Consider the following 25,949-nt stretch of genomic DNA (forward strand, 5'->3'; position numbering starts at 1 on the left):
TAATATTATGTCTTCAGCAGAGTCCGAAGATTAATATTTAGAGGGATGATCCTGATCGGTGGTCCTCATGCCTGCTGCCACCGCTCTTCACGTTGGGTAATTGTATGCAGCTATTACTGTGTTGTCTGTGGTGATATATAGGACTGCAGGTCACATTTATTACATTATCTGTACTCAGAGTTATCACTGTGTTATCTGTGGTGTTACATGGGACTGCACTTCTACTGACATTAGATCGGCTCAGCTGACAGAGATTACGGGACACGTTGAGGGCGGCTCGCAGTGTAACAACAGCTCTTTATTACTTTATACAAATGTACACGGCCTCGGTTTGTGCTGAGAATCACACAGAACATATCATGGAGTACGACGGCTCCTGCTCTAAGCTACACATCCAGTGTGGCTGCTCCTACACAGTCCTATCATACAGTCCTTATGTCTCCTGGGAACAGTGCACAAAACAGAAGGGGAAAGTGCCAGGGAGAGAACCGCAGAGGACGGGCAAGGGGCGGAGATAACTGCAGAGGTGTGACAGAGGACAGCAGGGGAGGGTCAGGTGGAGGAGAGATAACTGCAACAGGCTGAGAGAACAGCTGGGGAGCAGTGGGAGAGGATAGACTTTAGACAGAGAGAGGATGTCGGGGAAGAGCTGGGTCAGTGTCAGGGACGAGCTGGGTCAGTGTCAGGGACAAAGGACAACAGTGGAAGGAAGGGAAGGAGTTAGTAGAAAGTTCTAGTGTACAACTGCAAATTGACAATGAGGATGTAGTGGTGATATAATACATGTAATGCTGTATAAATCTCCTGTCATCTCCAGAGCTGCACTCATAGTTCTGCTGTCTCATCCCTCCCCAGTTAGTGTAGCTGAGGGAAGTTATTCCACTGTGCAGCTCTGGCTGTGACTGGAGTATAAATCACATGGTGGCTGTTGGCGGCCGATGTCACATAATTACATAATAAAGTGCGATGCTGAGGAAATCACAGACTCTCAATAATTTAAGGGACAGTCCAGTTCTCTGATCTATGATTGGGTAAAGATGGTTCGGTGAGTGAAGCACCGCTCCCTCATCAAAGAATGGTCCGGTATGTGGAGCATTGACCACTAGTATTCAATGATTGGCTCCTATAGGGCCAATTTGGTGAGGGCAAGGGTGTCACAATTCAGCTTTATATTAAAAACATCAATCCATACAGTAATAAAAATGGAGAGGAAGTCCAGCGCGCTGGGTAATTCCTCCCTCCACAGTGTGCGACCATCTACAGCACCCCCCACAGGCTGGAGGACAACAGCGGCACAGTCTAGCTCCGCCTACATCCATCCAGATGATAAGGAGGAGCAGTTACAACATAATTCCAGTATGAAAGCCTTGTGTTATAAACATGAGAATGAACCTCAGGGTGTGGTTAGTGTCCTACTAGCCAAAAAAGGCAGAGTTAAAGGTAGGGCAGCTCATCCGTTATACACAGGGGGGGCGGTTTAGTGTCGGGAGACTGGAGATGAAGCCAGATCCTGTCCAATCCACATTTATATTAAATACAAGTCCTGTCTCTAGACATGGCTCCGCCCAGTGAATCCGTGCAGGGATAACGCTATACACCACTGTAGCTTAGATAAGACAGAAGTGCCGTGGAGAAGTGGCAGCAGCTCAACAGGAGTAGAGTTAACGCACAATGGGCAGAGCATCTGAAAATTATCCCCTCCGCAGGGTGGTGCGCTCATGGGGGCAGAGCATGTTTTATACAAGGTAGAAGGAGGAGTCCAGCTCTGTCAGGGCTAGTGTCACAACATAGTGGGGGGAGAGCGGCAGAGAGACAAGTTACTGACATATCAGGGACGCTATGCTACAGCCAGCCACTCATACAATAATAGTAATAGAGTACACAACACACCGAAACGCTGTGCCAACAGCACGGCAGCATCACATGACTCCTGTGACACATATTACCACCATACAACCAATCAGCAACTTCTCTGTAAAAGGTATCCATATCCCTTCCCTGCCCATGGGTACCCAGTTACACATTCTCCTGCCCTAAACACCAGACCCCACCCCCTAAAAACCTTGATGCCGCCCTCCCCCACAGGCCAGCTCCATCCTTAAGAGCAGCAGTAGTTTTCCACATCAGTTGGACCACAGAACACAGAGCAGACAGCGAGTGCACGGATGTAGCTAACACGGAACATATAGACAGCAGGCAGCGTCTGTGCAAACATGGAGGGCAGTGGCGGGCGGTGAGCAAATGTCAGTCTAGGGGCACCCCCTGCTGCCGGCTCCTGGTGCCTTATTGCCTCATCATTCAGAAGGCAGGACCCCTCCCCCCCTCTGGGACACAAGTCACTGAAAAAGACGAGAGTGAGTACTGGTAACATCCTCCCTCCGGCGGGGCACACCGTCACTGGTGGATCTCGTTTTCGATGAGACTGTCCTCACACGACTGGAACTCAGCATCCTGCGTATTTTCAGCATTGATCATTTCCTCATCCTGTGATCCCTGCTCCTCCATGTCCTCACTGTCACCAGCTGGCTCACTGTCCACCGACGTGTCCTGCAGAACCTGAGCAATATACTTCTGCAAGAGGCAAGAACAGCGTCAGGGGGTAAGGGATGTGACTAATCACGTGGACACCCATAGTGATGGCTGCCATTTATTACACTCACCGCTGACTTCTGAGAAGAGGCGTTGGATGGAGGACGGCCATTCTGTGTCCCATCTACAGCGTTCACCTCCGTGTGATCAATCTGGTAACAGACAATGGAAAGAGTAAGATTGGCGCTACTGCTAAGCATGTGACGCAGGAGGCGGCAGAGCCTGGAGTTAAAAAATCTCACCCTGTAGTTGTGGGCGCTGAGGTACTTAAAGTGTCCAAAGCAGACATGTGACAAGCAGATGACGATGGTGATCACCAGGACGACGAAGGTGAACATAGAGGTGGGTGCCAGGAACCCTGTGGAACATAAGAGCAGGATTTACTCCCAGTGGCTGGTACCACCTTCATACTATTTATCATTACTCTGCGTATCACCACTCACCCGTCCTGACAGTGGAGAAGAAGAGGAGCCAGAATAGGCAGAGGATAGGCGCTGCCACCACCTGACTCACTGCCCCCGAGTGGATCTTCTTGTCCAGCTTGGCGGGCAGGTAGGCATAATACAGATTATAGCGGTCCACCAGGTGCTTCAGAAGCATGTACATGAGACCTGCGGAAGGCACCACATCAGAGACACCAACTATACACAGTGACAGGGGTGGGGGGGCACACACGTTAGGTGATTGGAGAAGAGTCAAGAGTGGATAGGATGGGACAGTTTATTAGGTCCAGGAAGAGGGGGAGGGGGGTGACCACTGTGAGAAGATTCACTCACCAAATGGCACAATGATGGGACACACAATACTGTATGTCATCACCACAGTGAAAATACACATCATCCACGCGTAAGCTGCTCCAAACTGAAACTCATAGGCCTGATGCTGGGGTAGGGGAGAGAACCATAAGTTATATTATATAATCAGTACAACCCATCAGTACACTCCAGATCGCAGCATATTGGTCCTGAGGACCAGTGATACGAATAATACAGTAACATCTGATATGTGTGTAACCCGAGAGCGGTTGGGAAGCAGTCCTCACATCTCAGCCCCTCCTACATATCTAAATCTTTCCCAAACAGCAACTCCTACCCGCTTCACATTTTTGCGCTCTGCGGCAGATCTGGCCAGACACAAGCGAATCATGTACATCAGCAGACCCGGGATCCGGAGTAGGTCCATGGCGTTACCAATGAAGGCAGAGGCGATGACGTAATTCACAAAGAAGGCGCCATTATCTGGGAGGAAGACACATCTGTACAAGAGAAATATACAAGGGAATGGAAGATATATTAGTGCACACTACACACAATAACGCCGGATTTGGGGGGGGGGGGGGGGGGGGGGGAATACACCCTGTATACAGAAATGAGCCCCCAAATATCATCTGCACTATGCCTCATACTCCAGTCACTGCCACAGCTGCAAACTGCAACTTGCAATACCAGTAGCCCAAGAACAATCATCAGAGAACACAAGAGGAAGTAGGAGGCAGCAGTTACATGTTTAAAATTCTGTACCCAGTGATGTGACAGGAGAGCCTCAGAACTGCAGCTCTGCAGGTGATTGGAGGATAGAAAAGAACGTGACAGCAGAATAGTGAGTGCAGCTCTGGAGATGAATGGAGGATAGAAAATAACGTGACAGCAGAATACTGAATGCGGCTCTGGAGATGAATGGAGGATAAGGCATTATGTAAGAGTATTAAGTTCACACAGTAGCGGAAAATGTCAGCTGTGGAACCAGAACAACCAGCCATCCTGATGATGCCCAGTCTGCCATTGGGGGTACATCATGGCTGCCAGACTCTGGGGGAAGGATGTTTCACCCTCACTAATCGTAGCCGCTACTTACTCAAATCTTATGGTTGCTTCTGCCAGAAATTTCTGATCAAAGAGCCAGCGGAAAAACAAGTCCAAGCTGAACGGGAGAGAGAGGAGAATGGTTACAGCGATCTGCGGGAGAGTTAAAGAGGTACTCTGGGCCAGGGTTATTTTTATTGTATGGTCAGGGAAGAAGCGGAAATAGAGGCGCTGGTCACGTACCTCCCCGGTTCCAGCGCCGCCCCGTTCTCCCGTCCCACTGCCGTTTCCTGGTCTGAGCTGCGGCTTGAGACGTGACGTCTCAAGGCAGCTCAGCTATTCAGCGGTCGAGGCAGGACCCCGCTACGTGCGAATGGTTGCGCTGCCTTGAGACGTCACGTCTCAAGCCACAGCTCAGACCAGGCAGCGGGATGGGAGAACAGGGCGGCGCGATCCGGGAAGTAAGTGACTGGCGGCGTCTATATAAAAATGACCCCAGCCCGGAGTACCCCTTTAGGATGGTGTTAGCACTAGAAGTACAAATTACCTGCTAAGTCCAAGTGAGGGCAGGAGAAGCACCATAAAGATGAGGAAGGTGTAACACTTGTGCATCGTGGTCCGATTCTCACCCGACCTGTAATAGGATAAAAAATATGAACAGTGGTCGTGGAGTCTGCTTCCTCTGCTGATATAATGTCACTGTAGGCAGGCAGTCCTTACTCTGCATGAATGCATCCACCCCCCCCCCCACCAAACCCGGCTCATATGTTGCTCTGCATGTGTATGCGCGACCCTTGGCCCACAGGCTGCTCCACGTGTGTCGCCCCTGGCTAATAAGCTGCTCCACCTTTGTGACCCCTGGCTAATAGGCTGCTCCATGTGTGAGCTTCACACCTTGTCCAGTGCGCTTCGAAGAAAGCCGAGTAATAGACGATGGTCGGGAGGAGAGCAGAGAATGCCCACAGCAGCAGGGTAGGGAAGAACTGAGTAATGATGGGATTCTGCAAGGAGGAAACAAAATATAATGTGATCAGCACCAGAAGACGAGCATCGTCTGCACCCAGCCTATGAATCAGCTACATAGTGCTGTACAGAACAGTTACCCTAATGTTCGATACAGGACAGGGGTGGAGGGGTCTACTACAGAATGGCAGGGGTTAGTCACATGACCTGTAATTCCCCCCCCCCCCCCCCCCCAAACTCACATTCAAATATTCCACAGGTTTGGTGACATTAAACTTGTCCATAGTGGTGATAATGATGGCCGGAGTGGTGAGGAAAAAGAGGAGGAGGAAGAGGATGACATTAATGATCAGGCAGCGGATCCACCATACGAAGCCCCGGATGGAAAGGTGCTCCCTGTGAACAACAAGAACACATCACATGACCTGTCACCCCCACAAGGCCTCACAGCTCCGCTTCCACAGATCAGATCAGCCCCATCACCCTCAATGACCATTTCTAAGCAATTCCAGTCAAGCATTGGCACCAGGCCCTAGTCTGCTTCCCCTGGGACCCCTGCCATACTCACCAGTAGATGTTCTGTGGGTCTGGGGCATAGGTCACCGTCCAGTTCTGGATATGCAGAGCTTCACTGCAGGAGGAGTATTTGGGTTCCCCCCGACAGCTGCAGCCATGACACTTACAGGCATTGAAATCCTTCAGGATACTGCAGGGAGAAAGAAAAGCTCATAATGAAAGGCCTCTGGCAAGGCCGCAAGGGGGGACCCAGGCACCATGGAGAGGACCACAGATACTGAATGGCAGGCCACAAGTAGGGGGGAGAGAATCTCTGACACAGAGCCGGGGAGGGGGTCTCGGAAATAGGACTCACAATACACCAGACTTACAGGGCAGTTACAGCCTCATTGTGAAAGGTGACGAACGCCATCCCCAGCGGCTTTTCATTGACCTTTTCCTTCTCCTTTTTGTAGTCTTCCTTTAGACGTTGCTCCAGTTTTGTGTAGTATTCAATGGCCTCCACCTGCAGACATGGAGCATTGCTCAGTACATGTACAACGGTAACCCCCTCCCCTCTACAGCATACTCCAAAAGGGAAGGGTGCCCACCATCCACAAACTAAATAAAAAGCCCAGTGTTATGTCTGCATACAACTGCCCCCTCCCCCCACCTCTCAGAGAAAAAAGGCATCCCACCACTATGAGCGAACAAACAGTCCACAACCTAAAGCACAATGTCTCCCAGCACCTAGGTGCTCCCCCCTACCCCCTTCACCTGCTCGCAGCCCTTGATGACGCAGCAGCACAGGTGACCGCAGGGTTTGGGGTTGATGAAGGTCGAGATGTTTTCCCGGGTGTGTAGGTGAGTAAAATACAAGCGACCGCGCTCCGCCTTTTTCCTGCAAAGAATTTGAGATGACAGAGGGGGAGTTATACAGAGCGCAGGTGGGCGACAACAGAGGAAACAGTGCTGGGTACATCAAGGAGCAATAAGGATGAGATCACCCAGAGACAGTCACACAATGGTTTCTTCCAGTAGAGGGCGCTGTGTGTGGACAGTGGAGAATTGAAAAATGTTATTAATAAGATAACGGGATCTGTCACATGTCAGGATGTCTGCTGAATAATCTGGTGACTGCGCCTCCTGATTGGCCGGTGACTGGGTCTGGATCTGCAGCAGATCCTTGTCCTTACCTCTCTGCATCCAGGAACATCAGTCTGGCGACATCATAACACGGCCGAGCCTCGAGGACGGTGCAGTTGGGGTACGCCTCTCTACAAGTGAAACATGTAACTGAGTACAAAAACCAGAGAGAACCCCCCCCCCCCCCACTGACCCAAAGACTGCATCACAGAAGAGAGCATATCCCACTCCCCATCTATAGATCCCATCACACAAGAGAGCGCCTCCCAACCCAGAGACCCCATCACAGAAGAGAGGGCACTCCCAGCCAAGAGACTGCATCGCATGAGAGAGTACCCCCCCACCCAGAAACCCCATCACACAAGAGAGAATCCAGAAAGCGGCTCCCCCGCCCAAGACCCATTATACAGGATATCATATCTTACTCAAAATGTTTCTTGATCTTCCCTGGTTCAGCATACTTGGATATCCCATTGATGAAGAGCGTACGCTTCACCTGTACAGGAGACACAGGGGGGTTTATGAGGGGGACAGAGAATCCAGGACTAAAGAGCGCCCCACAGAGGTGGACAGAACAGGAATGTACATAGGCCAATCCAGCCATGTAACACTGACCAAAATGATGTCTGCCAAGTGTGTCAGCCACTTGACCCTAGTAAATCAGTTATCAGTGTGACACCCACAAACCCAGCAATAGCGAAAGAGCACCCCCTGCCCCCAAGGGACAGCACCATGTATACTGAAGGTGCAAGAAGAGGGGGAGCAGGCGGGACCCCAGGGACAGGATTACCAAGTCATCTTCCTTGTAGCGCATCTTGGAAGTGTGCCGCCTCATGCTGTAAACGGTGAGGAGCAGGTACAGGAAAGCAAAGGTGGTGTGCAGCCAGAGCAGGTTATTTCTGAGAGAGAGAGAGACAAGGGTCACCGATCAGAGCAACTGCGCCAAACCACAGGACCTACACAGCATAAACCACTCACATACATACAGGGGGGGCAGTATAAACCACTCACATACATACAGGGGGGCAGTATAAACCACTCACATACATACAGGGGGGGCAGTATAAACCACTCACATACATACAGGGGGGGGGGGGGGCAGTATAAACCACTCACATACATACAGGGGGGGGCAGTATAAACCACTCACATACATACAGGGGGGGCAGTATAAACCACTCACATACATACAGGGGGGCACAGTGTAGACCACTCACATACTTACAGGGGAATGCACTGTAAACCACATTCATACATTTAGGGGAGGCTGTTTGGACAGCAGGATGCATGGGACCCAACACCACCCAAAACAGTATGGATGGCAGTGACAATCCAACATGAGACCAATGACACGGCTCTCACCTGGAGTTCAGGTTGGCGATGGTCGTCCTCCCGAAGCTGTAGGCATTGTTTTCTTTAGTAGGAATAACCAAAGACAAGAGGGGTCAGGAAAAAGAAAAGATCTGATAAGGGTAAACCCAATTCACCCCTTTAATAAAAAGTTTCGCCGGACTTCTCCTTTTAGAGTGTTATATTGCCCCCCAACAGTTATACAAGTCACCAATATACACTTCTTACAGGAAATGTTTATAAAAATGCTTTTTTCCCTGTACTTACTACTGCATCAAGGCTTCATTTCCTAGATAACATGGTGATGTCACACCCCGACTCCCAGAGCTGTGTGGGCTGTGGCTGCTGGAGAGGATGATGGCAGAGGGATGTTCAGTGTCCCTCCAGTGCCCTGTGTCCCTCAATCCTCTCCAGCAGCCACAGCCCGCACAGCTCTGGGAGTCGGGGCGTGACATCACCATTTTATGAACAAAGAAAAAAAACTCAGCAGTACAGACTCGGCAGTACAGACTTTCACAGAATCTTCTGTGATTCTGTGAAAGTCTGTACTGCCGTGATCAAGGGGGGGTGCTTCCCCGAAACATGTAGGCCTACGTTTTTATCTTTTGTAACTTTTTATATGTCTCATAATAAAGACAACAAACTCTTTTTGGACGCTGTGGATCTTCTCCTCCTTTTTATAACCATTTTATCCAGGAAGTGAAGCCTTGATGCAGTAGTAAGTGCAGGGAAAAAAGCACTTTATAAGCATTTCCCATAATAAGTTTATATCGGTGATTTGTACAACTTTTGGGTGGCAATACAATACTTTAATAGAAATTTTCACCGGACTTCTTCTTTAAGGCATGAAAGAGGTAGTATCACCCAACATAAGAACTACCACAGTCACATGACTCATAGTCTTCCCTTCTAGCGGAGCTGGTATGGCCCTCTATCCTCATTATCCCTCTATTATACATGCTATGGTCCTGTATCCTCACTAATCCTCTATTATACATGTATGTTCCTGAATCCTCACTGTCCCCCTAGTATAGATGGTATAGTCCCATGTTCAATATCCCTCTGAAATAGATGGTATGGTCCATTTTGCTCACTATCCCCCTGGTTGAGATGGTATGGTCCCATATCTTCATTATTCCTCTGGTATGTTCCTGTATACCTCCTTAGGCCTCATTCACACGTCCAGTGATTTTTAAAGAAACTGTCAGTAGGTTTATCCTATCCTATCTCAGGGTAGCATAAACTAGTGACAGAGAAGTTGAACAGAATGATGTATCACTTATATTGTTCTGTACAGCTGATTCAGAGATATCCTCCTAAATAACAATTGTCACTAAGTTATTCTCTCTATTATGTGCATGAGCCCAGTAGTCCTATATATTCATGAGAAGCAGAAAACTCCGCCCACCAGCTGCTGATTGGCAGTTATCTAGCCATGCTATGTATAGGCAGTCAACTGTCAAATCAGCAGCTGGAGGGCGGGGGGAGGGGTTTGGCAAGAATCCTAACTTCCTGCACATTAGGAGAATGGCTGAACAGAATGTCTTCAGTAATACACCGATCTGTTCAGCAATTCTCTCACTACTGCAGTTTATGCAGCCCTCATTTAAGGCAGCATAAACCTACTGACAGATTTGCCTTAAAGTGACACTGTCACCCCCTTTGTGCATTCTGACATCTCTACACAGGTTTAAAGGGTAAATTTAGCGTTTTTCATACCTTATTTCATATTATACGTCATGGTGCTTGATCAAGTAAAAAGTGTCCTTTTATCAACTGCAGATTGTATTAAGAGGGTGTGGCATTAGCGCCACTTAGCCCCACCCACAACAGCACTGTTGGCCCCGCCCCCTTGACGCCCATTGGTTGGCCAACGTAAAGGGGGGTGGGGTCTAGACCTTTCGGCCAGCCTGTTCCAATGGCCGGCGAGGGGGTGGGGCAACTGTGGAGTTGTGGGCGGGGCTAAGTGGCGCTAATGTCGCGAGGCCCCGCCCACTTAACACAATCTGCAGTTGATAAAAGATGACTTTACTTGAACAAGCACCATGACGTATGATATAAAATAAGGTATGAAAACCGCTAAATTTACCCTTTAGACCAGTGTAGAGATGTCAGAATGCAAAAAGGAGGTGACAGTGTCACTTTAAGGACTGTTATTTAGTTCCGCTAGCTAGATCCATGGAAACCATCCGTGATTGCACCCGTTTTTCCATCTGTGCCTGTTTTTTTTTACCCCAGTATGTGTTCCACTGTGTGTAGGCATCCCATCCACCACCCCACCAAGTATGTATTCCACTTTCAGGCATCCTCAGATGTAGCAGAGCTGGATGCGTCATCCCTAATCCCCCCCTAGATGTAGCAGAGCTAAATGTGTCACATCCCAATTTCGCCCCCCAATGTAGAAGAGATGATTGTGTCTGGTCCGCTCCTGTGGGTATGAGGAGATATTAAGGTGCATTCCCAGATGTCCTCACCCAGAAGGTCTCCTGAGAAGTTAACAGGAAGAACAATGCCGACAGACAAGACGACAACTGCCACCAATAGACCGATGATGTGGCGCTGGAAAGACAGGTAGTGGACGGCATCTGCTCCGCACTTCTCCCGGATCTCATCGTCCCTGGAGGGTAAAGCAAAAATCTTCAGTATAATGGTGTCCCATCACCCCCAGCATCAACACTACTATCCAACCTGCTAAACTGGACAACAGTGACAGCAGCGGAGCTGGGTGTGGTACCCTACAGGGATCCTCCGCCTGTCACCCATCTGTCCTAGAGCCTGAGCAGATCCTGACCCAGCCTCCATGTGGCGCCCTCCCCCACAAGCAGCTGTGTAATCTGAGGATTACTGGATTAGGGGATTACAGTGGAGAGAACTTACTTGATCCTGAAGATCGCTGTCAGCCAGGAGCAGAAGCCCTGCACAGGAGAACAAGACAGCGGGTTACTGACCTGCCCAAAAATATACTGTATATACCTGTCTGAAATATATATCTGTACACTTGCTTGTAATATACACTGAGTAGTTAGGGATATTTGATTTGACATTAAATTTATGAAAAATGTAAAAAGTTCCTGCTACAGTTATATTTTATAATGAAAGTAAGACACTAAACTAGAAGCAGCAATGGTGTCTTCCCACGTTTTATGGAAACAAAGAAACAACGCCAGTGGTGGGAATACCCCCAACAAGAATGTCACTGTCTCAATAACTTGTCATGTGCCATTGAGCATCAATTACAGCTTGACAACCATGTCTCCTGCTATTTACGAGTCGCCGTATTGTCTGCGGAGGCACGGCGTCCCAGTCTTCTTTAAGGACAGCCCTCAGGTCACTGAAGTTCTGGAGTACAGAGTTATGAGCCTCTACACAGTGATTCAGCTGATCACATAGGTTTTTCAATGGGATTCAGGTCTGGAGAAAGTGCAGGTTACTCCATTTAAGTTCCCCCAAAGATTACTCTAGGCTTGTGTTGTTCATGTAGAGGCACAATGACTGGATTACTGATGTTATTCAAGCAGTATGGGCTCATCACTGTAAATTTCTGCACAGCATGAATTGACTGTCATCAATGAACGGTACTGAGGCCCAATGGTCCCTCATCCAGCATAGAAGGAAAGCGCAATCCATCAGACACTGTTGCCTTTGGTTGTACAGCATACAGGGCAGGTGCGTCTAGTCAATACAGAACTGCCCTACACTTTGTGAATGGCACAGTGACAGCCCAGACTAATACCAACTACCAGAGGATGGCTTTACAAATAACTGATTAACTCATCTGGTCACTTGCATTGTAGCAATATGTAAATGGTTTCATCCAGAGCTATCGTGCCACTTAATCCTCTATGAAATTGCAAGCGCAGGTGAGGAGGAGAGCGGTTACCACAGTCTGTGATAAACACAGTGGACTGCTGTGGTACCGCAGTAGAGACAGACCATCAATTAAGAAGCAGAAACGCTTAATGAGCGCAACGCGTTTCGGCACCCAAATATAACGGAGCCTTTCTCAAGCATGTCATAAAGTTCAACCTCAGCCTCAACCTCAATGCTGAGGTTGTACTTTGTTATGATGTGCTTGAGAAAGGCTCTGTTATCTGTGGGTGCTGAAACGCGTTGCGCTTATTAATAAATCCCCTGAATTGATGGTCTGTCTCTACTGCAGTACCGCAGCAGGCCTCTGTGTTTATCACTGACTGTGGTAACCGCTCTTCTTCTTACCTGTGCTTGCGATTTCATAGAGGATCAAGGATAGGTCTGGATCGAACCTCTCCATTTTACATATTCCTGACACCAGTGGATACGGTGGTGATTCAGCTTCCTTTGAGCTGCGGTGACTTATGTATACCCTAACACGCTTCTATAGAGCTGTGCCTATTTCTGCACAACTCGACTAGGTGAGTTCATTTCAGTATAATTTAGTGTGTGCTCACTTCTGCTGATAGCATTGCACTAGGAAGAGCCCTTGTTTGTTTCTTTGCATTGTAGGAAGACACGGCAAGCAGGCCTCTCCTCAGGCCTCAGCCCTGTCTTTGGTTTGAGTAGTCTTGACAGGACTGCACTCGGAGGTTTGTGAATGCCAAGGCTGTGCTGTAGCTCAGCACTAGAATGTTATATAATTTTGGGATGAACTGATGGCTGATGAGTGCAGATTTGCCACCAGTATTTGCTGATCACCTGCTGCATTCTTCTTTCCTTCAGCTTTGACCAAGTTTCTTGTGCCATTGTAGCTCACACATCCCCAAAACATCATCGACCCACCTCTGGGCTTTACAGTAGGAATGGTGTTCCTTTCATCACAGGCCTTGTTGACACCCCTCCAAATGTAACGTTTATGGTTGTGGTCAAAGTTCGATTTTGGTCTTATCGCTCCAAATGACCTTGTTCCAGAAGTTTTGAGGCTTGTCTCTGTGCTGTTTAGCATATTGTAGGTGAGATACTTTGTGGTATTTGCACATTAATGGCTTTCTTTTGACAACTTGACCATGCAGCCCATTTTTCTTCAAGTGCCTCCTTATTGTTCATCTTAAAAACAGCCACACCGTTAGTTTTCACCACTAGAAATTTTTGTCAATTTGTGTCCACTTCTGTGCATGTTATCAGGCCAAAATCACCAGGCTATGTGAACTTTTGATCAGGGTCAGTTGGATGTTTTTGGCTGTCATGATAGACCTGTCATTGGCTACAGCAGAACAAAGTGAAGGTTCTGGAGTGGCCATCTCAGTCTCCTGACTTCAATATCATTGGGCCACTCTGGGGAGATCTCAAGCACGCAGTTCATCCAAGACAGCCCAGGAATTTACAGGAACTGGAGGCTTTTTGCCAAGAAGAATGGGCAGCTTTACAAATCTGAGAAAATAAAGAGCCTCATCCACAACTATTACAAGAGACCAGGGCTGTGGAGTCGGTAAGCCACAGCTCTGACTCCTGAATTTTATCAGGACCGACTCCTGCTCCTTCATAAATGGCCGGTCATATACCAGGGGAATTATTTATCACACTGGCTCAGCAGCTTCTTCCTAAAGTTCTACATGATCCTGGGGCGACTTCTGAGGGAATAAGGAAACATATAAAGCAGATTCTCCTGTGTGTGCAGTGGATGCAGCCAGTCTCCAGCCTCCATGTCCTGAACTACTCACAACTAGACTAGATGGAGCAGGTGGCCTTTTCCTGCTGACAATCTTCTATGTTTCTAACTAAATATTCACCATACACACAGAAACACTGCTAACAATGCCTGATACCTGTACTATAGGATGTCACAAACAGTGACATAGAGGGGTCACACATAGTGACAGAGGGGTCACTGTGGGTGTGGGGGCACACCATAGCACACACAGCCTGCTGCAGCCATAGCATGCATACACACACACACACACACACAGCTGCAGCCATAGCATGCATACACACACACACACACACACAGCTGCAGCCATAGCATGCATACACACACACACACAGCTGCAGCCATAGAACACTGAAGAAAAACACCACATTGAGTCTTCTCCTCCTCCTCCTCCTCCTCTATATTACACAGGATATCTCCATATTACACTGCTGCTCATATACAGTCATCCAGCATCCAGGAAGAGAACAGCACAGATCTCCCCCCATTTTTTCAGACTCCAGCCAAAACTAGGCCATACACAGTATGTGTAAACTTTTGATCTTTTTGAACTTTTGATTGGTTGCCATTATGATTTAAAAAGAGAAAAAACAGTAGTTTGACAGTAAATGGCTTCACCGACCACTGATCATGAGTGGGAAAAAAAGTTGTGTGTGTTATTCATATTCTCGGAAAAAAGGACAAGAAAGATAAACTTTTGCAGGGTTATGTAAACTTTTGAGCACAACTGTATAAATCGCAGTTATATGTACGTACTGTATATAACTGCCTGTAATAAATAAATTATAAATATAAATATATATATACACACATACAGTATATACACACACCCATATACACAGTATATACCTGCCTGCAATATAATATATATACACACACACTCACCGGCCACTTTATTAGATACACCTGTCCAACTGCACATTACCACTTAATTTCTAATCAGCCAATCACATGGCGGCAACTCAGTGCATTTAGGCATGTAGACATGGTCAAGACAATCTCCTGCAGTTCAAACCGAGCATCAGTATGGGGAAGAAAGGTGATTTGAGTGCTTTTGAACGTGGCATGGTTGTTGGTGCCAGAAGGGCTGGTCTGAGTATTTCAGAAACTGCTGATCTACTGAGATTTTCACGCACAACCATCTCTAGGGTTTACAGAGAATGGTCCGAAAAAAGAAAAAACATCCAGTGAGCGGCAGTTCTGTGGGCGGAAATGCCTTGTTGATGCCAGAGGTCAGAGGAGAATGGGCAGACTGGTTCGAGCTGATAGTAAGGCAACAGTGACTCAAATAGCCAACCGTTACAACCAAGGTAGGCAGAAGAGCATCTCTGAACGCACAGTACCTCGAACTTTGAGGCAGACGGGCTACAGCAGCAGAAGACCACACCGGGTGCCACTCCTTTCAGCTAAGAACAGGAAACTGAGGCTACAATTTGCACAAGCTCATCGAAATTGGACAGTAGAAGATTGGAAAAACGTTGCCTGGTCTGAGGAGTCTCGATTTCTGCTGCGACATTCGGATGGTAGTGTCAGAATTTGGCGTCAACAACATGAAAGCATGGATCCATCCTGCCTTGTATCAACGGTTCAGGCTGGTGGTGGTGGTGTCATGGTGTGGGGAATATTTTCTTGGCACTCTTTGGGCCCCTTGGTACCAATTGAGCATCGTTGCAACGCCACAGCCTACCTGAGTATTGTTGCTGACCATGTTCATCCCTTTATGACCACAATGTACCCAACATCTGATGGATACTTTCAGCAGGATAATGCGCCATGTCATAAAGCTAGAATCATCTCAGATTGGTATCTTGAACATGACAATGAGTTCACTGTACTCAAATGGTCTCCACAGTCACCAAATTTCAATCCAATAGAGCATCTTTGGGATGTGGTGGGACGGGAGATTGGCATCATGGATGTGCAGACGACAAATCTGCGGCAACTGTGTGATGCCATCATGTCAATATGAACCAAAATCTCTGAGGAATGCTTCCAGCACCTTGTATCTATGCCACGAAGAAATGAGGCAGTTCTGAAGGCAAAAGGGGGTCCAACCCGTTACTAGCAGGGTGTGCCTAATAAAGTGGCCGGTGAGTGTATATGTATATACACACACACTCTATATACCTGCCTGTAAACAAGTATCCACACCCTGGATTAAGCAGTCAGTGGTCAACAACACTCCCTTGTACTCACATTATCTCTTTGGTCGAAGTCCACGGAGCTGGAGACAGAGGTCAGGCGCTCGTAGCGGTCATGGCTGTCAGAGTGCATGGCAGAGGCCACACTGTGGAGAGAGAAGACGCATTACACTGAGGAAGAGACTGACCACCAAGGGGAAAAGGAGATGCCAGCTGTAGAAAGAGTTAATCATCACTCGTTTCATGCAGGAGGAGGAAGCCCCTGACCACCAGACCCAAGACCACTCTACCCTGAGACTCTGCACTAAGTGGCTGCAGGGCTACAACCCCCAGTATCCACATAGTAGAAAGCCACAGGCTGTAAGCTGGTCTCCACAGGTGGACAATGGACGGGGGCTTCCAGAGACTCCTCCGGAGTGAAGAAAAGACAGATTCTGCATGCAGTCAGTGTTAGAGAGGGCTGAGGGCGCCCACTGTGATTCACCCTGTTATGAGAGAGAAAGAAAGAGAGAGACCACACAAGACATACTATTCCCGCTCCTCCTGGAACCGGCGAAGGCGTCGCTGCCTGAGGGGAAAAAAACACCAAACACCGATTATAGGGGGCGCTGCAGTGGTTAAGGTATTATAAGTGTTCTGCAGCATCCGAGGTGTGTATTATGAGGTTCTGCAGCAGCTGAGGTATGTATTATGAGGTTCTGCAGCTGCTGAGGTATGTATTATGAGGTTCTGCAGCGGCTGAGGTATGTATTATGAAAGTTCTGCAGCATCCAAGCTGGGTATTATAAGGTTCTGAGCATCTGAGGTGCATATTATGAGGTTCTGCAGTATGCGAGGTGTGTATCATTGGGTTCCGCAGCGGCTGAGGTGTGTATTATGAGGCATCACACAGTGCGATTATTATTGACAGACAGACATTATTATAGAATTCTGAGGCTTTACAGCAGCGCTTACCATCATGCCCAGGACATCCCGCACCCCCCTCCAATTTCAGTGAATGGACTCACCTGTCAGCATCGGTGACCAACGCTAGCCGCCCGTAGTCCCACGCAACCTTCCTCAGGATAGAGAAGACAAAGAGCAGTGCCTGAAGGAGACACAAGGTTTTGGGTCACTGGGGAGAGCTCATTGTATAATGGAAGGAGCTGCAGTTCATCGTTTACCATTTTTAAGATCTCTACTTGCAACAGGGAACAAGAACCATTATTTTTGAGACTAAAAAAAACAAAAAACTATCCGGATCCGGGGGAGTGACCTGTAGAAAACAGGGACCTTTCTGGGCGTTAACTACGGCTACCAGGGACATCGCTCGGGGTTAAAATCAGCTGGATTAACTACAATAGCAGAGGTATCAGAGGGCACAACACTTTGCCTTCCCCCGGGAGCTGCCAACCCACACTACGTCACTGTCACACACAGTATAATATTGAGTGCCGCGGCTGTGTAGTGTATGGCCCTCAAATGATTTTATAAATGCCCGAATAGCGCTCCACAAGAAAAAGATTCCCCACCATGATCAACATCCTGCTGCCCAGCCTGTGTGGACAGTCATCAGGATTTTAGCACAGGAGGAGAAGAGTTCTGGTATATTGTGCTAAGTATATATTACCATTGTATAACACCCCCACAACCACTGTGCTCACCAGAAAACACATAAAGTCCAGTGCCAGCACGGTGGGCACCCCTCCGAAGGGTAGGCCCTGTAGTACGGTGCTGCGGATGCGGGCGCTGTAGCAGTAGTCCTTGGTGGTGACATTGTTGCAGGCGGCTCCACTGCAGGAGGTGGTAGCGGAGGTGCCCATAGAGGCCAGCGTGCCCAGGAAGAAGGGGGTCATGGCTGCTCTATCATTCTCCAGCCTGGAGGGAGGAAACACAAGAGAGGTGAGTATTGATCGTGTACCATTAATCACTGACTGCACACCTGTATTACTGACACCCCGTCCCCCTGCACTAATGGCACACACCGTACTGCCCCCTACTGACGGCACACCGTACTGCCCCCTACTGACACCCCCCACCCTCGGCACACCGTACTGCCCCCTACTGACACCCCCCACCCTCCGCACACCGTACTGCCCCCTACTGACACCCCCCACCCTCCGCACACCTGTATTACTGACACCCCCCACCCTCAGCACACCTGTATTACTGACACCCCCCACCCTCCGCACACCTGTATTACTGACACCCCCCACCCTCCGCACACCTGTATTACTGACACCCCCCACCCTCCGCACACCTGTATTACTGACACCCCCCACCCTCCGCACACCTGTATTACTGACACCCCCCACCCTCCGCACACCTGTATTACTGACACCCCCCACCCTCCGCACACCTGTATTACTGACACCCCCCACCCTCCGCACACCTGTATTACTGACACCCCCCACCCTCCGCACACCTGTATTACTGACACCCCCCACCCTCCGCACACCTGTATTACTGACACCCCCCACCCTCCGCACACCTGTATTACTGACACCCCACCCCTCCGCACACCTGTATTACTGACACCCCACCCCTCCGCACACCTGTATTACTGACACCCCACCCCTCCGCACACCTGTATTACTGACACCCCACCCCTCCGCACACCTGTATTACTGACACCCCACCCCTCCGCACACCTGTATTACTGACACCCCACCCCTCCGCACACCTGTATTACTGACACCCCACCCCTCCGCACACCTGTATTACTGACACCCCACCCCTCCGCACACCTGTATTACTGACACCCCACCCCTCCGCACACCTGTATTACTGACACCCCACCCCTCCGCACACCTGTATTACTGACACCCCCACCCCTCCGCACACCTGTATTACTGACACCCCACCCCTCCGCACACCTGTATTACTGACACCCCACCCCTCCGCACACCTGTATTACTGACACCCCACCCCTCCGCACATCTGTATTACTGACACCCCACCCCTCCGCACATCTGTATTACTGACACCCCACCCCTCCGCACACCTGTATTACTGACACCCCACCCCTCCGCACATCTGTATTACTGACACCCCACCCCTCCGCACATCTGTATTACTGACACCCCACCCCTCCGCACATCTGTATTACTGACTCAAGAGTGTCAGCTCTTAAGGGATCCATGAGACGCTGCATCAATCAGTCATCTATTTTGGGTGTGGGGAGGTTCAGTGACCCCGGACTTAATAACAGTGAACCCATGATATGACAGGTGTGGTGGAGCAGAGGGAAGAATGAATAATATGTTTGAATAAGTTTGAATGTGTTTCCCTATCAGGACAGCAAACTCCAGACCCCAGGGGTGCAGTGGACAGTCACAGGATTTTGCTATGAAGTGCAAACATGCCATACAGTCAGGCTGCCTGCAGATTGATCTCAACACCACAGACGTCCGAGTCATTGGTCCGCTACAGCCTCCTACAACGTCCTACAATGTCCTGCCCTGCCAGCTCTGCAGCCAAGAGCCTCTCACACCTAAAAGACACGGCTGGTGGGCTCTGAGGGTTGCCCACTGTAAGATCCAAACTCCTATCATATTGTAGGGATTGTCTCAGCTGTCGAGGAGCCTTAAAGGATGAGAGAGAAGAAGCGCTGAGATAGCGTGAAATAAATCTCCCTACCCCCCCCCCCCCCCTCCAATAGATAATCTCCCCCCAGAGGACCCTGGCCACTTTCATAGGAGATAATCACCACCCCAGAGGACCCACCATGCATCACAGGGGGGCAATACTTGTTACAGACCCTATGGATATACACATATGGGGGGGGGGTGACCCTGTGTGTGTATGAATATCACACCCCGTGTATACTACACACGCACAATCCCAACCAAGCGTCCCCCCCCCCCCCCCGTGTGTAAAATTATATATTATATATATATGTATGTATATATATACACACACATATACACACATACATACATATACACACACAAAATATATATACGCATTTGTAAACATACACACAGAGGGGTGACCCCTTATATCTATACAGAAACATAAACCAGGGTCACCCTAGGTGTATACAAACACACACACAGTGGGGTGACCCTGTGAGTATGCGTATGTATATATGTGTGTGTATATATATATACATTACGCACACACATACATACACACAACCCCCCCCCCCCCATAAAGCGGAGTGACCCAATGTATACAGTATACACACACAGCGGAGTGACCCCATGTATACAGTATACACACATATCGGGGTGACCCCATGTAGACAGTATACACACACAGCGTGGTAACCCAATGTATACAGTATACACACACAGCGTGGTAACCCAATGTATACAGTATACACACACAGCGGAGTGACCCCATGTACACAGTATACACACACAGCGGGGTGACCCCATGTATACAGTACACACACATAGCGGGGTGACCCCATGTATACAGTATACACACACAGCGGGGTGACCCCATGTATACAGTATACACACATAGCGTGGTGACCCCATGTATACAGTATACACACATAGCGTGGTGACCCCATGTATACAGTATACACACATAGCGTGGTGACCCCATGTATACAGTATACACACATAGCGTGGTAACCCAATGTATACAGTACACACATAGCGGGGTGACCCCATGTATACAGTATACACACATAGCAGGGTGACCCCATGTATACAGTATACACACATAACGGGGTGACCCCATGTATACAGTATACACACATAGCGGGGTGACCCCCATGTATACAGTATACACACATAGCGGGGTGACCCCCATGTATACAGTACACACAGCTGGGTGACCCCATGTATACAGTACACACACATAGCGGGGTGACCCCATGTATACAGTACACACACATAGCGGGGTGACCCCATGTATACAGTATACACACACAGCCGGGTGACCCCATGTATACAGTATACACACATAGCGGAGTGACCCCATGTATACAGTATACACACACAGCCGGGTGACCCCATGTATACAGTATACACACATAGCGGAGTGACCCCATGTATACAGTATACACACAGCGCGGTGACCCCATGTATACAGTATACACACATAGCGGAGTGACCCCATGTATACAGTATACACACACAGCCGGGTGACCCCATGTATACAGTATACACACACAGCGGGGTGACCCCATGTATACAGTATACACACATAGCGGGGTGACCCCATGTATACAGTACACACAGCGGGGTGACCCCATGTATACAGTATACACACATAGCGGGGTGACCCCATGTATACAGTATACACACATAGCGGGGTGACCCCATGTATACAGTATACACACACAGCAGGGTGACCCCATGTATACAGTACACACACACAGCGGGGTGACCCAATGTATACAGTATACACACATAGCGGAGTGACCCCATGTACACAGTATACACACAGAGTGACCCCGTATACACACATAGGGGGGTGACCCAATGTACACAGTATACACACATAGGGGGGTGACCCCATGTACACAGTATACACACATAGGGGGGTGACCCATATACAGATGCAGACAGCCCTGACTCAGCACAGGAAGCGTGCAGCTGCAGCATCTTTGGAAGGTTTTGTTACTCGGGGTCACACAGATTATACATTGTTGCATCACATTGTTTTTAATAGGAAAAGGTGCTGAACCTAATAATGTGACATCCCAGGCAGCATCCAATCACACAGCGCCATTAGTATACAGGGAAACGTGCTGCCTCTTCCCCAAAGACTCATTCTCACCAGTCTAAGGGCCCTATTACACGGGATGATTATCGTGTGAAAAATCGTTATATCGTTCAAATTTAAACAATAATCATTCTGTGTAATTGCAGACAATCACACGGAGCGATAATCGGCCGAATCGGCCCTATCCAGCAGATTATCGTTCCGTGTAATAAGGACAACCAACGATCAGCCGATGATCGTTGTTGTCATCAGCTGATCCTTGATATAGGTTCTGACCTATAATCGTCGGGCGCCAACCGTGCACCGCTGCGCGGCGGACGATATGCAATTAGGAATACATACCTATCCAGGTGGCAGGGCTCCTCTTCCTCTGTGCTTCTCCCCGGGTCCCGCGCGCTGCAGCTTCAGAGCAGCCCGTCTCAGCTGGCAGGCCGCTCAGCCAATCACAGGCCGGGACCACCACGGCCAGTGATTGGCTGAGCGGCCTCAGCTGAGACAGGCCGCTCTGAAGCTGGAGCGTGCGGACCTGGGGAGAAGCACAGAGGAAGAGGAGCCCTGCCACCTGGACAGGTGTATACAGTTTATACAAGGGCTGCAAGAACATCGGTAACGTGTAATAGCCCCAGTAAACGAGCGCCGATCTAGCAGATTGGCGCTCGTTTACAGGTATTATCGGGCCCCATCAGCCCGTCTAATGTCACCCTTAGATCTGAACCTAAAATTATCCTTAATCGTTCGCTGTAATTCCACATTTGTTCACTAATTGTTCAGTGTAATTGCACATTGTTCATTGTTTTGCTGGGATCAGAAGGAATAAACGATCATAGTAACGATCGCAATAACGATTGTAGTAACGATTGTATCTACCAACCATCGCTCTGTGTAATATGGTGAACGATTTCAGGTTAACAATAAACAATCTCGTTTGCGATCGTTTATCGTTAGTCACTAAAAATCACTCCGTTCATAAGAGTCTCTCGAGCTGACACGGGAGGGGATCATGCTGTTGTAACACTGTATCAGTGTAAATGAACACTGCTGAGGGCTGATAGGTCTGAAATGGTAACACTGTAACAAAGCCTCAGCAGTGAGAGGGTGAGGAGCAGGGGGACCTGTACACATCCTCTCACCACTGCTCAGTCACCCCAGGACAGTATAACATTGTCGTCTGCTGACTGAGGAGGACGCTGTGGTCAACAGAGGAAGATCAGCAAAAGACACTGGGTGAGAGAGCGACTAAAACCCTGACTCAGCAAATCTACAGGAGAACGCGCCTGCCCTGAGATAACCGCACACTGATAATCCTCTGTATACACAAGCTCACCACTCACTAATATTCTCTATATACAGAGCTATTACACACAGGACACAAGCTCGCCGCTCACTGATGTCCTCTATATACAGGACACAAGCTCACCACTCACTAATATCCTCTACAGACAGGACACAAGCTCACCGCTCACTAATATCCTCTATATACAGAGCTATTACACACAGGACACAATCTCCGCTCACTGATATCCTCTATATACAGGGCAGGCACTCACTAATATCCTCTATATACAGGACACAAGCTCACTAATATCCTCTATATACAGGACACAAGCTCACTAATATCCTCTATATACAGGACACAAGCTCACTAATATCCTCTATATACAGGACACAAGCTCACTAATATCCTCTATATACAGGACACAAGCTCACTAATATCCTCTATATACAGGACACAAGCTCACTAATATGCTATATATCGGTGCTTCTCAGTTCCAGTCCTCAGGCCTCACAGGTCATGTTTTGAGGATTTCCTTAGTATTTCACAGGTGATATAATCATACTCAGATAGTATCACAGGTTTTCTTTGTATGGGATATCTTCAAAACATGACCTGTTGGTGAGTCCTGAGGACTGGAATAGAGAAGCACTGCTCTATATACAGGACACAAGCTTACCGCTCAGTGATATCCTCTATACACAGGGCAAGCACTCACTAATATCCTCTATATACAGGACACAAGATCAACGCTTACAGATATCCTCTATACACAGGGCAAGCGCTCACTAATATCCTCTATATACAGGACACAAGCTCATCGCTCAGTGATATCCTCTATACACAGGGCAAGCACTCACTAATATCCTCTATATACAGGACACAAGCTTACCGCTCAGTGATATCCTCTATACACAGGGCAAGCGCTCACTAATATCTTCTATATACAGGACACAAGCTCACCGCTCAGTGATATCCTTTATACACAGGACACAAGCTCACCACTCACTAATATCCCCTATATAAAGGACATGTGCTCACTGATATCCGCTATATACAGGACAAACGCTCACCACTCACCGATATCCTCTATACAGGACACAAGCTAACTGCTCACTGATATCCTCTATATACAGGACAAGCGCTCACTAATATCTTCTACACAGGACACAAGCTCACCACTCACTGATAACCTCTATATACGGGACAGAAGCTCACCGCTTTATAAACGGGACACAAGCTCATTGCTCACACATATTCTCTAGATACAAAGCTATTATATACAGGACACAAGTGTACTGCTCACCGATATCCTCCATATACAGGACACAAGCTTGCAGAAAATCCTCTATACACAGGACAAGCTCACTGCTCGCTAATACCCTCTATATACAGGATGCAAGACCACCGCTCGCTGATATCCTCTATACACAGGACAAAAAAAAGTGTACTGCTCACCGATATCCTCTATATACAGGACACAAGCTCACCAGTATGCTCCTTATACAGGACACAAGCTTGCAGAAAATCCTCTATACACAGGACAAGCTCACTGCTCGTTGATACCCTCTATATACAGGATGCAAGCTCACCGCTCACTAATATCCTCTATACACAGGACAAGCTCACTGCCCATGGTTGGGCTCCTGCCCCTTGTGTATAGTGCTCAGTAATGCGGCCGGCCTGCCGGGGCCCCGGGTCCACCCTCGTCATGGCTGTTCTCTTCCTGCATTCCGGGAACATCTAAGTGCCACTTAGTGGAGGGTCAAGTGTATTTTCTGAGAGCCCCTGGCAGCGGCACAAGCCTGGAACATTAATGCTTATGGCACCTGGCAGCCTCCCGGTGATGAAGTAGGGAACATACAGTGTCTACAGGCCCGGACAGACACCATAGTGCCCAGAATGGGGCGGCACTCTGCATGGTGCTCCGGTAGTCGTCAGGAGCCACGCTCAAAGCTGGATCTACCACATTTTTGCTCATTTCAGCATCATGACTCAGTGTAACCTCCAGGCAAACCCAGCAGGGTCCACACCAGCAACTCACCACAGGAACATAAGGGGTTAACAGCTATAACAGGGTGGGAGGGTGTCAGTAGTGTGTACATTGGGGTGGGCTTCACCTAGCTCGGCCCTGTATACTGTCATGTACTTAGACCCCCTGCATCTGTGCCTGGTGTCACTATACACTGCTCTTCTGGAATTACATTCATTAACCAGGAAGCTCAGGATGACTGCAGAGGGATTGTGGGACCCCACAGAATGAGCCCGACCACCCACCTGACCCCACAGGGAGAAATCCTGGGAGCTCCAGCCACTTCCTCCTCCGAGCTCTCAGGAGTCACGTAGTGGGCGGTGGTGTACGGAATCAGCGCGGTCACATGACACATCCAGCCTCAGTTCTCAAAACCGTCTAATGGAAGAACTGTCTGTTTCCCCTAGCAACCAATCAGTGTGACTGGTTGCTAGGGTCAACAGACTGTGCCTCATGAACCAATAAGAAGAGCGGCCACTACCAGGACCCCCAGGGCCACAGAGATCAGTCAGCAAAGATTCGCTCCCCCACAGGACCTGCGGCAGCTCTTATATTATTTATACACGGCTATTTGTAGAGAGGAAAACATGTCAGAGCCCTGACCAATCAGCTGCAGCCCCAGAGAGCTGGAACTGTACACCCCGCCATGGTCCGCTGCCACGAGGTGACCCCCTACACCCTGCATCTGGAGCCCACAGGTGACCCTCTACACCCTCCACCGGGACCCCACAGGTTACCCTCTACACCCAGCATCTGTATCCCACAGCTTACCCCCTACACCCAGCATCTGGACCCCACAGCTTACCCCCTACACCCAGCATCTGGACCCCACAGCTGACCCCCTACACCCTGCATCTGGATCCCACAGCTGACC

The 25,949-nt window shown here is 48.8% G+C and overlaps 1 protein-coding gene across 3 annotated transcripts in view; it reads right to left on the reverse strand.

Annotated features, from left to right (window-relative positions):
• Window positions 1-277: 277 nt before the first annotated feature.
• Window positions 278-25,949, reverse strand: part of TMEM63B (transmembrane protein 63B) — a 28,408-nt gene continuing 2,736 nt past the window's right edge. For 2 of the 3 annotated variants that reach the window (XM_069955237.1, XM_069955238.1), the window contains exons 2-24: window positions 17,750-17,963; window positions 17,114-17,193; window positions 16,636-16,674; window positions 16,162-16,252; window positions 11,223-11,260; window positions 10,820-10,962; window positions 8,358-8,409; window positions 7,786-7,894; window positions 7,421-7,491; window positions 7,046-7,126; window positions 6,627-6,750; window positions 6,242-6,375; window positions 5,923-6,060; window positions 5,597-5,750; window positions 5,286-5,392; window positions 4,939-5,025; window positions 4,444-4,509; window positions 3,682-3,844; window positions 3,366-3,471; window positions 3,033-3,200; window positions 2,832-2,947; window positions 2,661-2,741; window positions 278-2,571 (exon numbers count right to left, since the gene is read on the reverse strand). In XM_069955237.1, the coding sequence (XP_069811338.1) occupies window positions 2,395-2,571; window positions 2,661-2,741; window positions 2,832-2,947; window positions 3,033-3,200; window positions 3,366-3,471; window positions 3,682-3,844; window positions 4,444-4,509; window positions 4,939-5,025; window positions 5,286-5,392; window positions 5,597-5,750; window positions 5,923-6,060; window positions 6,242-6,375; window positions 6,627-6,750; window positions 7,046-7,126; window positions 7,421-7,491; window positions 7,786-7,894; window positions 8,358-8,409; window positions 10,820-10,962; window positions 11,223-11,260; window positions 16,162-16,252; window positions 16,636-16,674; window positions 17,114-17,193; window positions 17,750-17,941 (2,517 nt within the window). In that variant the 5' untranslated portion in view covers window positions 17,942-17,963 and the 3' untranslated portion in view covers window positions 278-2,394. The remainder of the gene's footprint in view (window positions 2,572-2,660; window positions 2,742-2,831; window positions 2,948-3,032; window positions 3,201-3,365; window positions 3,472-3,681; window positions 3,845-4,443; window positions 4,510-4,938; window positions 5,026-5,285; window positions 5,393-5,596; window positions 5,751-5,922; window positions 6,061-6,241; window positions 6,376-6,626; window positions 6,751-7,045; window positions 7,127-7,420; window positions 7,492-7,785; window positions 7,895-8,357; window positions 8,410-10,819; window positions 10,963-11,222; window positions 11,261-16,161; window positions 16,253-16,635; window positions 16,675-17,113; window positions 17,194-17,749; window positions 17,964-25,949) is intronic. The other variant, XM_069955239.1, reaches the window with a different exon arrangement.

Source organism: Dendropsophus ebraccatus, chromosome 15 (assembly GCF_027789765.1).
Source record: "Dendropsophus ebraccatus isolate aDenEbr1 chromosome 15, aDenEbr1.pat, whole genome shotgun sequence".
NCBI classification, from domain to species: domain Eukaryota; kingdom Metazoa; phylum Chordata; class Amphibia; order Anura; family Hylidae; genus Dendropsophus; species Dendropsophus ebraccatus.